This window comes from Pleurodeles waltl, chromosome 1_2, assembly GCF_031143425.1.
Source record: "Pleurodeles waltl isolate 20211129_DDA chromosome 1_2, aPleWal1.hap1.20221129, whole genome shotgun sequence".
Taxonomy (NCBI): Eukaryota; Metazoa; Chordata; class Amphibia; order Caudata; family Salamandridae; genus Pleurodeles; species Pleurodeles waltl.
In genome coordinates, this window is record NC_090437.1 from 796865193 (window position 1) to 796881526 (window position 16334).

The following is a 16334-nucleotide window of genomic DNA, read 5'->3' on the forward strand; positions in this document are numbered from 1 at the left end:
TACCTTTCAGGGTCTTGGGGTGGGCTATTTTTCTAACCCTCCCTGTTTTCTTACAGTCCCAGCGACTCTCTACAAGCTCACATAGGTTTGGGGTCCATTCGTGGTTCGCATTCCACTTTTGGAGTATATGGTTTGTGTTGCCCCTATACCTATGTGCTCATTTTGCAATCTACTGTAACTTTACATTGCTTGCATTACTTTCTTTTGCTATTACCTGCATAATTTTGGTTTGTGTACATATATCTTGTGTATATATATCTTATCCTCATACTGAGGGTACTCACTGAGATACTTTTGGCATATTGTCATAAAATGAAAATGTCACTTACCCAGTGTACATCTGTTCGTGGCATTGGTCGCTGCAGATTCACATGTAGTGCACAGTCCGCCATCTGGTGTTGGGTCGGAGTGTTACAAGTTGTTTTTCTTCGAAGAAGTCTTTCGAGTCACGAGACCGAGGGACTCCTCCTCTTTGCTTCCATTGCGCATGGGCGTCGGCTCCATCTTAGATTGTTTTCCCCGCAGAGGGTGAGGTAGGAGTTGTGTGTGTTAGTAATAGTGCCCATGCAATGGAATGAATAAGTATGTACAAATTAAGGTTAAGTAATATATATATATACAAATGTACAAATGTTGAAGATAACTTCCAACGGCTACAGGCTCCCGGGGAGGCGGGTGGGCACATGTGAATCTGCAGCGACCAATGCCACGAACAGATGTACACTGGGTAAGTGACATTTTCAGTTCGATGGCATCTGTTGCTGCAGATACACATGTTGTGCATAGACTAGTAAGCAGTTATCTCCCCAAAAGCGGTGGCTCAGCCTGTAGGAGTGGAAGTTTCTGAAACAAAGTTCTCAGTACGGCTTGACCTACTGTGGCTTGTTGTGCGGATAGCACGTCTACACAGTAGTGTTTAGTAAATGTGTGAGGCGTGGACCATGTGGCTGCCTTACATATTTAGTGCATTGGAATATTTCCTAGGAATGCCATGGTAGCGCCTTTTTTTCTGGTTGAGTGTGCCCTTGGTGTAATGGGCAGTTGTCTCTTTGCTTTAAGATAGCAGGTTTGGATGCACTTAACTATCCATCTGGCTATACCTTGTTTTGATATTGGGTTTCCTGTATGAGGTTTTTGAAATGCAATAAACAGTTGTTTTGTTTTCCTAACCTCCTTTGTTCTGTCGATGTAGTACATTAGTGCTCTTTTGACATCTAATGTATGTAGTGCCCTTTCAGCTACTGAGTCTGGCTGTGGGAAGAACACTGGTAACTCTACCGTTTGATTTAAGTGGAACGGTGAAATAACCTTTGGTAGGAATTTAGGATTGGTTCTTAGTACAACCTTATTTTTGTGTATTTGGATAAAAGGTTCTTGTATTGTAAACGCCTGAATTTCACTTACTCTTCTTAGAGATGTGATGGCAATGAGAAATGCAACTTTCCAGGTTAAGAATTGTATTTCGCAAGAATGCATGGGTTCAAAAGGTGGTCCCATGAGTCTTGTCAAGACGATGTTAAGGTTCCATGAAGGAACAGGTGGTGTTCTTGGTGGTATTATTCTTCTTAGGCCGTCCATAAATGCTTTAATGACGGGTATCCTAAACAGTGAAGTTGAATGGGTAATCTGCAGGTATGCAGATATTGCTGCAAGGTGTATTTTAATGGAAGAGAAGGCTAGATTTGACTTTTGTAAGTGTAGTAAGTATCCCACTACGTCTTTTGGGGATGCGTGTAATGGATGAACTTGATTATTATGGCAGTAGCAAACAAACCTTTTCCATTTGCTTGCATAGCAGTGTCTAGTTGATGGTCTTCTAGCTTGTTTTATGACTTCCATACATTCTTGAGTGAGGTTTAAATGTCCGAATTCTAGGATTTCAGGAGCCAGATTGCTAGATTGAGCGATGCTGGGTTTGGATGCCTGATCTGCTGTTTGTGTTGTGTTAACAGATCTGGCCTGTTGGGTAACTTGACGTGTGGTACTACTGACAGGTCTAGTAGTGTTGAGTACCAAGGTTGTCTTGCCCATGTTCGTGCTATTAATATGAGTTTGAGTTTGTTTTGACTCAATTTGTTTACTAGATATGGAAGGAGAGGGAGAGGGGGAAAAGCGTATGCAAATTTCCCCGACCAGTTCATCCATAGGGCATTGCCTTGAGACTGTCTGTGTGGGTACCTGGATGCGAAGTTTTGGCATTTTGCGTTCTCTTTTGTTGCAAATAGGTGTACCCCAAAGTTTGAAGTAAGTGTTTAGGATTTGGGGGTGAATCTCCCATTCGTGGACCTGTTGGTGATCTCGAGAGAGATTGTCTGCTAGTTGATTTTGGATCCCTGGAATAAACTGTGCTATTAGGTGAATGTGGTTGTGAATTGCCCATTGCCATATCTTTTGTGCTAGGAGACATAGCTGTGTCGAGTGTGTTCCCCCTTGCTTGTTTAGGTAATACATTGTTGTCATGTTGTCTGTTTTGACAAGAACATATTTGTGGTTTATGATGGGTTGAAATGCTTTTAGCGCCAGGAATACTGCTAGTAATTCGAGGTGATTTATATGCAGTTTTGTTTGATGTACGTCCCATTGTCCTTGGATGCTGTGGTGATCGAGGTGTGCTCCCCCCCCTGTCATGGAAGCATCTGTTGTTATTACGTATTGTGGCACTGGGTCTTGGAACGGCCGCCCTTTGTTTAAATTTGTACTGTTCCACCATAGAAGCGAGATGTATGTTTGGCGGTCTATCAACACCAGATCTAGAAGGTGACCCTGTGCATGTGACCATTGTGATGCTAGGCACTGTTGTAAGGGCCTCATGTGCAGTCTTGCGTTTGGGACAATGGCTATGCATGAGGACATCATGCCTAGGAGTTTTAAAACCACTTTTGCCTGTATTTTTAGTGTTGGATACATGGCCTGTATGACCTTGTGAAAATTTTGAACCCTTTGTGGACTCGGAGTGGCTAATCCTTTTGTTGTGTTGATTACCGCTCCTAAGTAGTGCTGTATTTTGCACGGCACAATGTGTGATTTTTTGTAGTTGAGGGAGAACCCAAGTTTGTAGAGGGTTTGTATGACATACTCTGTGTGTTGTGAACATTTGTTAGCGAGTTGGTCTTGAATAGCCAATCGTCTAGATACGGGAATACGTGTATTTGCTGCCTTCTGATGTGTGCGGCTACTACTGCTAGGCATTTGGTAAATACTCTTGGTGCGGTCGTTATACCGAACGGTAAGACTTTGAATTGATAGTGTATTCCCTTGAATACAAACCTTAGGTATTTCCTGTGCGAAGGGTGTATCGGTATGTGGAAATACGCGTCTTTGTGATCTAAGGTTGTCATGTAATCTTGTTGCTTTAGCAGTGGTAACACCTCCTGTAGCGTGACCATGTGAAAGTGGTCTGATTTGATGTAGGTGTTTAGTATTCTGAGATCTAAGATTGGCCTCAGTGTTTTGTCCTTTTTGGGTATTAGAAAGTACAGTGAATAGACTCCTGTGTTTATTTCTGTACATGGTACCAGTTCTATTGCTTCTTTTTGCAGTAGTGCTTGAACTTCTATTTCTAGGAGGTCTAAATGCTGTTTTGACATTTTTTGTGTTTTTGGTGGGATATTTGGAGGGATCTGTAGAAATTCTATGCAATAACCATGTTGGATACATTGCTAAGACCCAAGTGTCTGTTGTTATATCCACCCACGATTGATAAAACTGACTTAGTCTTCCCCCCACTGGTGTTATGTGGAGGGGTTGAGTGACTTGTAAGTCACTGTTTGGTTGTTGGGGTTTTGGGGTTTTGAAATTTTCCCCGGTTTCTCGGGAATTGTCCCCCTCTGTACTGGCCCCGAAAACCTCCTCTTTGGTACTGTCCCTGGTAGGTAGACGGTGTTGATTGTGAGGTGCTGGCTTGTGTGGCCTGACCCCGAAACCCCCCTCTGAAGGTTGTTTTACGGAAGGTGCCGAAAGTGCCTCTGCTTTGCGGGGAGTAGAGCGCGCCCATGGCCTTGGCTGTGTCAGTGTCCTTTTTCAGCTTCTCAATCGCCGTGTCAACCTCTGGTCCAGCATATTGAGTACTGCTTGCTGTATTTCTGGTTTAAAGCCAGACGTGCGTAACCATGCGTGCCTTCTGATGGTTACTGCAGTGTTTATTGTCCTTGCAGCTGTGTCCGCTGCATCCATAGAGGAGCGTATTTGGTTATTGGAGATGTTTTGTCCCTCCTCAACCACCTGTTTTGCCCGCTTTTGAAATTCTTTGGGTAGATGCTCGATGAGATGCTGCATCTCGTCCCAATGGGCTCTGTCATAACGCGCTAGGAGCGCCTGAGAGTTTGCGATGCGCCACTGGCTTGCAGCTTGTACAGCGACTCTTTTCCCAGCTGCGTCGAATTTTCGGCTTTCCTTATCCGGGGGTGGTGCATCGCCCGATGTGTGTGAATTGGCTCTTTTGCGAGCTGCTCCTACCACGACTGAGTCTGGTGGCAGTTGAGAGGTGATAAAAGCAGGGTCTGTGGGAGGTGCTTTATATTTTTTCTCTACCCTCGGAGTGATCGCTCTACTCTTGACAGGGTCTTTGAAGATTTGCTTTGCGTGCCTTAGCATTCCTGGAAGCATAGGCAGGCTTTGGTAGTTGCTATGGGTGGAGGAGAGGGTGTTAAAAAGGAAGTCATCCTCGACAGGTTCTGTGTGTAACGACACGTTGTGGAATTCTGCTGCCCTAGCTACCACCTGCGCATACGCTGTGCTGTCCTCAGGTGGTGAGGGCTTGGTAGGGTATGACTCTGGACTATTGTCTGACACTGGGGCGTCGTATAGGTCCCAAGCATCTTGGTCATCTTGGCTCATGGTGGTGTGAGCCGGTGAATGTGACGGAGTTTGTGCCGGTGATATCTGAGTTACAGGTGGAGGAGAGGGTGGCGGAGTTGCTTTCTTTGCCACCTTTGCTTGTGGTGTTAGTTGTTCAGTTTGGAACTCTAGTCTCCTTTTTCTCCTGATTGGTGGAAGAGTGCTAATCTTCCCTGTTCCACTCTGGATGAAGATCCTCTTTTGTGTATGGTCTACATCAGTAGTCTGTAACTCCTCTTCAAACCTGTGTTTACGCATTTGAGAGGACAATGATTGTTCCTCTGAATATGAGCCGGTAGTGGGTTCGGTTGCTGGTTGTTTTGGCACCGAAACTGTGTCTTTTTTTGTTTTCGGCTCTGAGGCGAATCTCTTCTTTTTCGGAGTCGAGCCTTCTCGGCGTCGATCATCCTCGGTGCCGCTGTCTCTGCGTCGAGCAGCGTCGGCTCCGCTTTCTCGGCATTGATCTTTTTCGGCAACACTTTCTCGGTCCCGAGAATGTTGCGTGCCTGTGTCTCGACCCGAGTCGGACGTTCTGGGCACCAGTTCGGCCTTTTTCGGTGCCGATGGACGGTCACCTTTATGGGTTGAGCCATGGCCAGTTGGCAGTGGCGTCCCCTGGGCCTTGTATGTTTTCTTATGCTGTGTGCTTTTCGACGTCTTACTCACAGTTTAATCGACATCGAATTCATCCGAGTCCGATTCATGGATGGAGAAGGCGTCCTCCTCTTCTCCTTGTTCCTTGAACTCTCGGTGTTCTGTCGGCGTGGACGCCATCTGTAATCTTCTGGCTCGACGGTCACAGAGCGTTTTTCGGGACCGGAACGCACGACAGGCCTCACAAGTTTCTTCTTTGTGCTCGGGTGACAGGCACAAGTTACAGACCAAATGTTGGTCCGTATATGGATATTTATTGTGGCATTTAGGACAGAATCGGAACGGGGTCCGTTCCATCGGTGTCGATGTTACACGCGGTCGGGCCGACCAGGCCCCGACGGGGGATCGAAATTACCCCGAAGGGCTACCGGAGCTCTTCACGATTCGGTGTCGATTCTAACTATCCCGATCCCGAGCGAAACAATACCGACGTAGTTTTTCGAAGTTTTGACTATCTTTCCGTCCCGAAACCCGGAGCGAAAAGGAACACGTCTGAACCCGAGGGCGGAAAAAAACCAATCTAAGATGGAGCCGACTCCCATGCGCAATGGAAGCAAAGAGGAGGAGTCCCTCGGTCTTGTGACTCGAAAGACTTCTTCAAAGAAAAACAACTTGTAACACTCCGACCCAACACCAGATGGCGGACTGTGCACAACATGTGTATCTGCAGCAACAGATGCCATCGAACATAAAGTACCTTTATTTTTAGTATATCTGTGTATTGTGCTTTCTTATGATATTGTGCATATGACACCAGTGGTATAGTAGGAGCTTTACATGTCTCCTAGTTCAGCCTAAGCTGCTTTGCCATAGCTACCTTCTGTCAGCCTAAGCTGCTGGAAACACCTCTTCTACACTAATAAGGGATAACTGGACCTGTCACAAGGTGTAAGTACCTCTGGTACCCACTACAAGCCAGGCCAGCCTCCTACAAAAGGGCATTACTATAAAGTGATAGTGCCCACTGGGAGTGGAGAACACAGTCTTTGGTTTAGCTCTTCTGACAACGTGATCTGCCAATAGCCAGCAGACAGGTCAAAAGTGCTCAGATACTTGGCAGAAGCCAGTGTATCTATGAGCTCATCTGCCCTAGGGATAGCATCTCTTTTAGTTACAGTATTGAGACCCCTGTAGTCCACACAGAACCTCATCTCCTTTTTACCATTTTGGGAGTGTGGTTTTGGGACATGGACTACAGGACTAGCCCAGGGGCCAATAGAGGGCTCAATAACTCCCAGGTCTAACATCTTTTTGCACCTCAGACTTGATGTATTCCCTGGCATGATCAGCCTGCCTGTAAACGTCACTTGTAACAGGCAGGCTGTCCCTTGTGTCAATGGTGTGTTCACACCATGTAGTCTGACCAGGCGTCAGGGAGAACAGTTCATAGAACTGTACCAGGAGGTCTCTGCAGTCATCTTTTTGCGGCTCAGAGAGGCAGTCTGCAAGCACATTCCCGTCTACTGAGCCATCCACTGTATTGTGGGAGAAGAGATCAGGGAGAGGGTCACTCTCTTCTTCCTGTCCCTCATCAGTTGCCATGAGTTATGTCAGACCTGTTATAGTCATGTTTCAGGCGGTTCACATGAAGCACCCTGTGGGGGCTCCTAGGAGTGCCTAGTTCAACCAAGTAGGTGACCTTACTCTTTCTCTCCACAATAGTGTGGGGAACATTATGTTTGTCCTGGAGTGCCCTGGGAACCACAGGCTCCAGGACCCACAATTTCTGTCCTGGCTGGTAAACAGTCGGCATAGCCTTCTGGTCATGCCATTGTTTTTGCAACTCTTGGCTGGCCTAAAGGTTTTTGGAAGCTCTCTACATGGACTCGTCCATCCTAGATATGAGGCCTAGTACATAGTCCACAATGTCCTGTTTTGGAGGATTAGGATTAAGAGGTTGCTCCCAGCCTTCTTTTACAAGAGCAAGAGGACCCCTAACAGAAGTTCAAATGGGCTATAACCCACTCCCTTCTGAGGAACCTCCCTACAGGCAAAGAGGAAGCAAGGTAACAGGCCATCCCAACTCCTTCTGAGTTTCTCAGAGAGTCCTATTATCATGCCTTTGAGAGTTTTATTAAACCACTCAACTAGTCCATTTGTTTGTGGATGGTAAGGGGTGGTGAATTTATAAGTTACACCACAATCCTTCCACATAGCTTTAAGGTAAGCAGACATGAAGTTTGCACCCCTGTCTGATACCACCTCTTTAGGAAAACCCATCCTGGAGAAAATTCTCAGGAGGGCTTTGGCCACTGCAGGAGATGTAGTGGTCATAAGAGGAATGGCCTCTGGATATCTAGTGGCATGGTCCACCACCACCAGGATGAAGCTATTACCAGAGGCTGTTGGAGGGTCCAGGGGCCACCAATATCCAGCCCAACCCTCTCAAAGGGCACCCCAACCACTGGTAGTGGAATTAAAGGGGCCTTTGGGGTTCCACCTGTCTTGCCACTGGCTTGACAGGTGGCACAGGAGCGCCAAAACTCCTTGGTGTCTTCTGACATATGGGGCCAGTGAAAGTGAGGGACAAGGCTGTCCCAAGTTTTGCTTTGCCCCAAGTAGCCTGTAAAGGGGATATCATATGCCAGAGTTAGCAGGAATTCCCTAAACGTCAGAGAGATAACCAGTTTCCTAGTGGCACCAGGTTTAGGGTCCCTTGCTTCTGAGTATAGGAGGCTGTTATCCCAGTACACATTATCTGTGCCACTGATATCCCCTGCCTCTTGTGAGGCAGCTTGGTGCATAAGGCCCTCCAGGTCTTCTGTTCCATACTGAGTTCCTCCTTTGTGGGCCTCTCTGCACCCAAGAGCTCAGCTGTGTCAGCTTGGAGCTCCTCTGGCATAGGTTCCACCCATGGTACTAAGGTGCTTGAATGGTAGTAATAATGCCTTCTTAAATATCTATGTTCTGAGCGTGGAACAATCTTCATTTGACGCCCCTGCTCTCTCACATGGTCCCTTATTGGAGAATAGTGGGAGGAGACTTCAATTTTGTTGAGGATCTACATTTGGATAGGTCCCATCCACCCTGTGAAGTGCCCCTGCAGTTAGACTGGTGGCAGCAGTTCAATCTGGGTCCACTCAGTGGGATTTGGTGGATTGCTTACAGGTATGCCACTCAGAGTCTCGTGTCTGTTCCTACCTCTCCACCCTACACGATCTTGAGGTTTGTCCTGATCAATTTTACACCTGTAGAGTACTTAGCGGGCTGGTGACTGGGCTGGAATACTCAGCAAAAACATATTCGGTCCATGCTCCTGTGCTGGTCATGTTTCAATGATCTTCTCCCAGGACTAGTGTGCATACCTGACGCTTTGATTTGATGCGTCTAGACAATCAAGCTTTACGGCCTTATTGGGAGAGCAAATATCTCAATACTGGACTGACAACACTGATACGGCTTCTCTGATGGGCATGAGGTGGAAGGCTATGAAGGTGGTGCTTTGGGGGTACTGTTTCTCTAGTAAAGTGGGTGTTCGTACTCAGCTGCTCACAGACATTTGGCAACAGGAAGAAGTACTGGATGGTCTTCTAAGAGGTCTGGAGGGGTCCCAGGAGGGTAGGAGCCGCTTACTAGTGGAGCGAGAGAGGCTGTTTGAGCTGGTGGAGCGCCTCCGTCATTTTTATTGCAAGGCGTACTCTGCTTGGACTCATGCAGAGGGACAAAATCAAGCAAAATGTTGGTGTGGCTCTGATGGAATTCCAAGGGCGTTTGTCATATCCTCAAATTACAGGCCCCTTCGGGACGGGATGCTTTCACACAGGAAGAGATTAGTGGTGTCTTCTTACAGTATTACCGTGAACTGTACTCACTGGGGGAGGCAAATGGTGAAGAAGAGATGCTGGACTACATTGTGGATGCTGCGATGATGTCTCTTGAGTTGACAATGGCAGAAAGACTGGGGGCGGATATCACTGAATAAGAGATGCTGGTGCCATTAAGGATATGGCGATGGGTAAGGTACCAGGACTTGATGGGTTTCCAATAGAGGTTTTTGCAGCTTTCTCATCGTTCTTGTTCCAAGGTTGGTGGTGCTTTTTAATGACTCCTGTTGATGTGGTCCGCTCCATCCCTCTCTGAGGGAGGCTACCGTTGTTTGTCTTCCAGGAACGGATAAGGACTCTCTGCTCCTTGACTCTTGTCGCCCTGTCTCTATGCTTAACGCACAGTATACAAATTTGAGCAAAATACAAGCGACCGTGCTCCTTCCCCACATGGGTTCTTTCATCCGCGTGGCTCAAACGGGCTTTACCCCCACACACAGCACACTGCCTAATAAACAGCACTTATTTCTTCATTTGGACCGCCGGGAATTTCTCCCGCTGGAAACATTGCTTATTTCAGTGGCTATTAAGAAGGTCTTTGCCTTACACTGCTGGGACTTCCTTTGTGCCACTATGCCTAGTATGGGCTTAGGACTCCCCTTTGTCTTGTGGAAGAAGTTGCTTTGCACTCACCCTCTGGCTCAGGTTCGTACTGGTACTTTAAACTCAGAGCCCTTCCTGATGGAATGAGGTACTGAACAGGGATGCCACCTATCGTTTCTCTTATTTGCATTGGCTATGGAGTCATTTGCCTGTATGGTTCACCGGGGAATGCACTATCAGTGCTGTAGTCTTAGATCTGCTTGTACCTACCACCGTCTGTACGTGGACAATATGTTGATGTATCTGAGGGGTAGGGATTCTGACCTCTTGGGCACGGTCTCGGCCTTGTCAGACTTCAGTATCCATTCGGGACTCGAACTGAACTGGAATAAGTCCTGTGTTTATCCACTGAGGTGCAATGCCCTGCCACGCAGTCCTATCCCCACAGTTCTGGCATTGCAATGGGAATGTGATACTGTTCAGTACCTAGGTGTATCTGTATACCGTTCAACATAATTGCTGTAAGCCTGGAAATTATGGGACTGTGTTAACAGGACTGCACCGGTCCATTGCCTTCTGGTCTACCCTACTGTTGTCTGCATGGTCATGTGTCCAAAATGATCATACTGTCTCGTCTTCTCCATTTGTTTGCTGCCCATCGGATGGGATTGTCCCGAAAATTCTTTCAAGAGCTACACGACTTGCCCCTCTTGCTTTATTGGGGCTCCTCACGCTGTCTGTTTGCTCTCTGGAAATCTGTCTCCTGGGTCTTTTGCTACCCCCAGCATCATGGGTGCAGACTTTGAATATTCTGATTAAGACTGCATGCTTTGTCTGGGCTCGTGCTTTGCGTTGCACTCGATCACCAACTCCATATACGAGGGAACTCCCTCTCTTGGCTATTCAGCGTTGGGCACGTTGGGCCGATGATCGGGTCTCAGTCAATAGCTTGAGGCAGGGTTTGAAATGCTGGGTGATCTTTTCGTGGGGGGCGGCACAGTTCCCTTTCTCGAACCTCCAGCAGGCTTATGACATCCCAGTTGGCCATTTTCTCCTACACATAGCTTTGACTCGTAAGATACAGCAGTGGTGGGGTGCTGGTGCCGCAGAACCCGCACAGGATGGCTGCCTATGTCTCCTCATCCGAATTATGGGCCAAGCAAAGACGGTTACGTTGATATATAGAGCCCTGATGGAAGGATCGAGGCCTACTGTCTCAACCCTTAGGCTGGGAGGAGGACATTGGGGCACCCATCTCTGATCTTGTTGGAGAAGATATTGGACTCTAGCCCTATGAAGTCTTGCAGTGCTTGTTTTAAACATATTTAATGATTTTACTTACATTGGCCTATTTGACTCCCCAGCACAATCATTCTATGTTCCGTCCCACGACTTCGGAATGCCCCAGGTGCTCTGCCCCAGATGCTGATTTTTTTCATATTGTTTGGTCCTGTCTGCAACTGTTGTCTTTTTGGACAACGTCCTTCAGGTGGCTCAAAAAGCGACAGATGGGGAATCCTCCCTGAGCCCCTCTCTTTGCTTATTAGCTGTTCATGAATTATCGGGCAGCTTGGAAGGTCACTAATAGTTTTTTGGATCTGGCTCTAGCCCTCACTCGAAGAAAACTGACAATGTGTTGGAAATCCACACGGGGACCTGACACATATCGCTGATGGCTTGAATTGAAGAAGTGGGCTGCCTAAGTTATATGTGGCCAAAAATACACATTTACAATCAAAATATAGAGATGAGTGTAAAAATCATGATGCTAGGGTATAATCATCTTTTCTCAAACCATCAATCATCATATCAGGTGCCAAGAGTGTCGCGGGGGATCTACCACCAAGGAACAAGAAGGGGTGGATGTTAGCATGAAGATCACATTTGAACTTACCTGGGTGGTTCTTTTTACAAGAATTGTGAGGAAGGTCCGGTCCTGTGCCGTGGCTGGAAGGGGTGGATGTTAGCATAAAGATCACATTTGAACTTACCTGGGTGGTTCTTTTTACAAGAATTGTGAGGAAGGTCCGGTCCTGTGCCGTGGCTGCCTCCCTTAGCCTTCATGAAGCTCCCTCATTGCTATGATATATATATTCTATATGATAGCTGGTATGCACACCTATCAGGAGAGTTGAAGCTTATCAATTAGTCTTTCATCACTCCTTATTTCTTGATGCACCCAAACAGAGCACTAGTAATTTCTAATAGGACTAAAATACACTAAACACTGACACATTATGAGTAAATGCTGGGAGCAAGTATATTTCTTTCTATAGTCCTGTGCGAGAAAACGCGCTCCAGTTTCTTGATTTCTAGGTCGAGTGTAAGCGTACAGCCTCTTGTATACTTTTGGTATACTTACTTCTGTGGGCTTAAAGCCATTTCATTTGTTCGTTTCAGTGTCATTTAAAAATCCCTGCTTGCTAGTGGTCAGTCATGCCTCTTTGCCCCTCCTTTTTCTCTTTGGGAGCAGAAACTAACTACTGTATGAATCCACTTTGTCATGTATATCTGTTCTTTAGGGGACTTTTTTCCCCTTGGTTTCCTGCTCCTGTGAGTCAATGTGCTTACAAAGCTGAGCTCAGGGGCAATGTACATGCACCCCACCGCTTCGTCCATAGCTCTTAAATCACACTCCCCGCGCAGTATTCTTGCTTGTCAAGCCACCCAATCACCCTCTTCCCGCTGTCACTTGTTAACTCCTGTGCCACCATGGCCGCTTGGCTTGTACCCACTTGTTTTCTTGTACCTCACCTCTTCACACCCATGGCGGTATGTTGTTTTTTCCTCTTCCTTGTTTTCAGGCATCTTGCTGGTTTTTTGCTATATCTGTGGGGTCTTTTTTGTCTTTTTTTTGCAGTTTTGTATAGCGCGAACTCGATACAAAGGTATTACAGCGATTTACATGAACACTGGTTACATTACACAAGAACGCATTAATTTTTAGTAGTAAGGGGAGATTAAGTGATTTGACCAGAATCAGGATGTTGAGCCGGTGCACAGACTTGAGCCGTGTTCCCCAGTTCCAAAGTCAGCAGCTCTGGACCTTACACCACACCCTCTCTAGGGTTCTTTGTCTAGTGTGTGTTGGGGCAGTCTGGGAATAACTCTTTTTTTATATAGCGCTTGGTAATACACGTCCTGTCACTTCATAGAGCTGCAAAGCAGGTGCCATTCTAAACAAAATCGCTATATTTCATTTGCATCAACCGTGCAGAGATGAAGAGGTGAAAACCGTATGTCAGGATTGTAATCTGTGGCATTCTTGTTCTGTCAAGACCTCTGCAGTGGGTACATTAACCAACTGACTTGAGTAGAGCTTAACACTAGGCGATAGAACGTGCTCTTGATAACCTCCAGAGGATCACCAACCAATCACATAGGTTAGTTCTAGGCACGAAGATTACGAAAGGTTTGCTTTCAATATGGTGGCAAAGGAGTCATGACTCCAGACCCAAGCACTTCATGGCCTCAAGCTTGACAGCAAAAAACATCTACTCTTTAGATGTAAATTGGGCCTCTTTAAAGAGAGTTCAGTTTGTAGAGGTAGCCATTTTCTTAAACCTGTAATGCAAAGAAGCTAACACAAGGTTGCCACAGTGAGAGGAACAGCGTATCATAGGGCACAAAAGTGGAGCAAACTCCATCACTTCCTCCTCTGAGAATTCATTGGTGTCATGGCTTTGATGACAGTCCCCTCACAGCTACTGGGACCTTGCAGATGCCACTTCCAGAAACAGCGCTCGAATAGCACTGCTTCCTGTTTGAAAAGGCACCACCTTGGATACCCCCCACAGTCGCTGTCACAGGCACAGATCGCTTTCCCATTTCCCTCTGGACGCCTGTGTATAATGATCCATGCATCGTCTATTACAGTCAAGTAATGTTTAACCTGCTCTCCTCTCTTCCAACCCCAGGCTTCATGTAACCACTCCACTAAGTTCCCATACATCATTTGATGTAAACCCTCTTCATTATTTCTGATTGCCCTGGTTACCAAGTACATAGAAAATGAATGTCAAGAAAATATCTTTCTGACCCTATCAAGTGGCCCTTTTCTCTCACCTGCTTCTACTCGTGTTCCCCTCAGTGCTTCACCACGCCTCCCTGTGTCTATCAGCATATATCTGTGTTTGTTTATATGGGTACACACCCCAAGGACTACATCTCAAAGTCAATCCTGGACAGGAACAGTAAAGACTCCATGGGCAGGAGATGTTTTAAACATGAGAACTGGTGTTTCACAAACTGTGGCCACCAGGACCAGCCACTGCTTGTACTTATGTAACCCAAATGTGTTGTTGTGACTGAAGTCTTTTTTTGTATAGGACAACAAACAGGCAGGATGCAGGCCAGCTTGCATGGTAACCACTTTGTAAATAAGTTCCATATACATTATTTTTACATAATTTATCTTATGTGGGTATCAAGAAACTCTGACATGGTTCTGGACCTAGCTTGGACTCCAAAAAACATACCTTTAAATCATTTTCAGAGCCCCAAAAATGCCAGTGAACCAGCCCACTGGGCATCACTGGTCTAGGCTAAAAAAACACTCTATTGTCCAAACTCACTACATTCCAAAACCAAAACACATAGGTAAAAGACATTGCCATTTACAATGCCCATAGTTTTAACTCGCAAGGCATTTTGCATTGCAAATGCTTTTAACTTTGCAGGTGCGTTTCACTATTACTTTCTGAAGGCAGTAGATCATTAGACATGATGTCATTTGTTCATTTTGCTAAAGGTCAATGCTCACCTATTTATTCCAGCTGCATTTACCAGATAGTTAATACTGCCCAACTTGTTTTCGATCTCATCAAATGCATTGCGAACGTCTTTTTCTTGGGCAACATCACATCTCAGAGCAAGATGACCTGCTGTATAAAAAAACCATGTCACAATAAGTACATAAATTCTCAATGTATTCTGCATTTTATTTGGCTACAAAGACAAATCAATACATACACTTAAGACAAAATGCTTAAAATTAACAACCAATGTTTTGTTTGTGCCCCCCTTATCTGAAACAGTTTTCTAAATAGCACCGACTTGTACACTTTGTTAGTATAAATGTAGGCATCTCTCTACTACCCTAAGTAAGTGATAATCCTGTGTGGTTAGCCCTACTCCATAACTCAGAATTTCTTGTAAATGGTCCAGTTTACAGCATAATCCCTCCAAGTTATTCTACTTTCGGTTCTGCTACATCTAAAAAAAACTGCATGTGTCAGCTGGAGGTAAAATAATATTTTCACAGTCACACAAGTTATTAAAAGGCGTACTAGGATGGCTCAGTAGAAGTAAACTTGCTTTGTGGTGGACATGAAATATGTCTTCAGTTTCACCTTGTAAAACTGGGTCACTGACATGGTTATGGACGGTCACGTGTCTATCAGCAGCATAACATCCAGTCATTGAATAATGTGTTTTTAGTTAAAGTGAGACCGGTGTTGCTTCAACTATTTCCAGGCCAAGGAAATTACAATACATTCTTTCAACTACTCCTCACTTCAACCTTAACTTCAAATGTTTTCAGTACACAACAGAAGAAAAGTTAGTAGACATCTTGGGTGAAGGTGATTGTAGGAAGTACAATTAGGCAGAACATCCTAGTACAACAATAACATGGTTGGTTAACAAAGAGCACTGCAGCAATAAGTCCAACGTGCCTTAAGAATGGTAATGAGAAAACCATGAACACCAGTTTTCAATTCTTCTAAATTAATCTGTCTGAATCATTGTTAGAAGAATGAGAAGATGCAAAGTTTGGAAACTATGCCTACAACTGTTGTTAAGCATACTAAAATCTGTTAGCCAACAATCTACAATAGGCTTATGAAGAGCACGCGCTAAGGTCACTTTATGAGATGCCATTGTAATTTTGTTACCTAAGCCAAATAAGAAATCAGAGGTGAGTGATTTCTACAGGCCTCTCTCCTTGTTGAATAAGGATAAAATGGTTTTATCTAAAGCAAGAGTATGTTTAGGCATGTCTCAGTGCTGAAGACTCATTGGTTAAATGTGTACCGGTCTCTCGCATGTCACACATGACACTGAATGACAGTGATCCCCACTTGAGAATTCACATGGAGCTCATATATCCAGGCATACACTTGAGGATCTCATGTCCCACGCTGTGTACCAACAACCTTTAAATGGGCCTACATATAATGGAACTCAAGGTCGATCTGTGGACTATTTTCTCCATATCATAAGCAGGCGTGTTCCACGATATAACAAATGATAGAGTTCTCTGATTGACAAACCATTTTATGGGCATGCTAATACTTATACTACAGACATCCTTTGATAGACAGATTTCTAGACGTGTGGGAGGAGGCCAAAAGTGCCCAGGTGCAAAATGATGTTACCACCAGACCCTTCTCTTTCGTGTGAATGGGCATACCAAATGTACAGCTATATCATCATTTGGCCATTGTACCATGTAATGTTTTATGACCTCAGATACCC

The 16334-nt window shown here is 45.4% G+C and overlaps 1 protein-coding gene across 3 annotated transcripts in view; it reads right to left on the bottom strand.

Moving 5' to 3' along the window:
• The window catches only part of CBR4 (carbonyl reductase 4), a 215986-nt gene that overhangs the window by 95429 nt on the left and 104223 nt on the right, over positions 1–16334 (bottom strand). For all 3 annotated transcript variants that reach the window (XM_069244101.1, XM_069244109.1, XM_069244118.1), the window contains exon 4: positions 14620–14740. In XM_069244101.1, coding sequence (XP_069100202.1) covers positions 14620–14740 — 121 coding nt within the window. The remainder of the gene's footprint in view (positions 1–14619; positions 14741–16334) is intronic.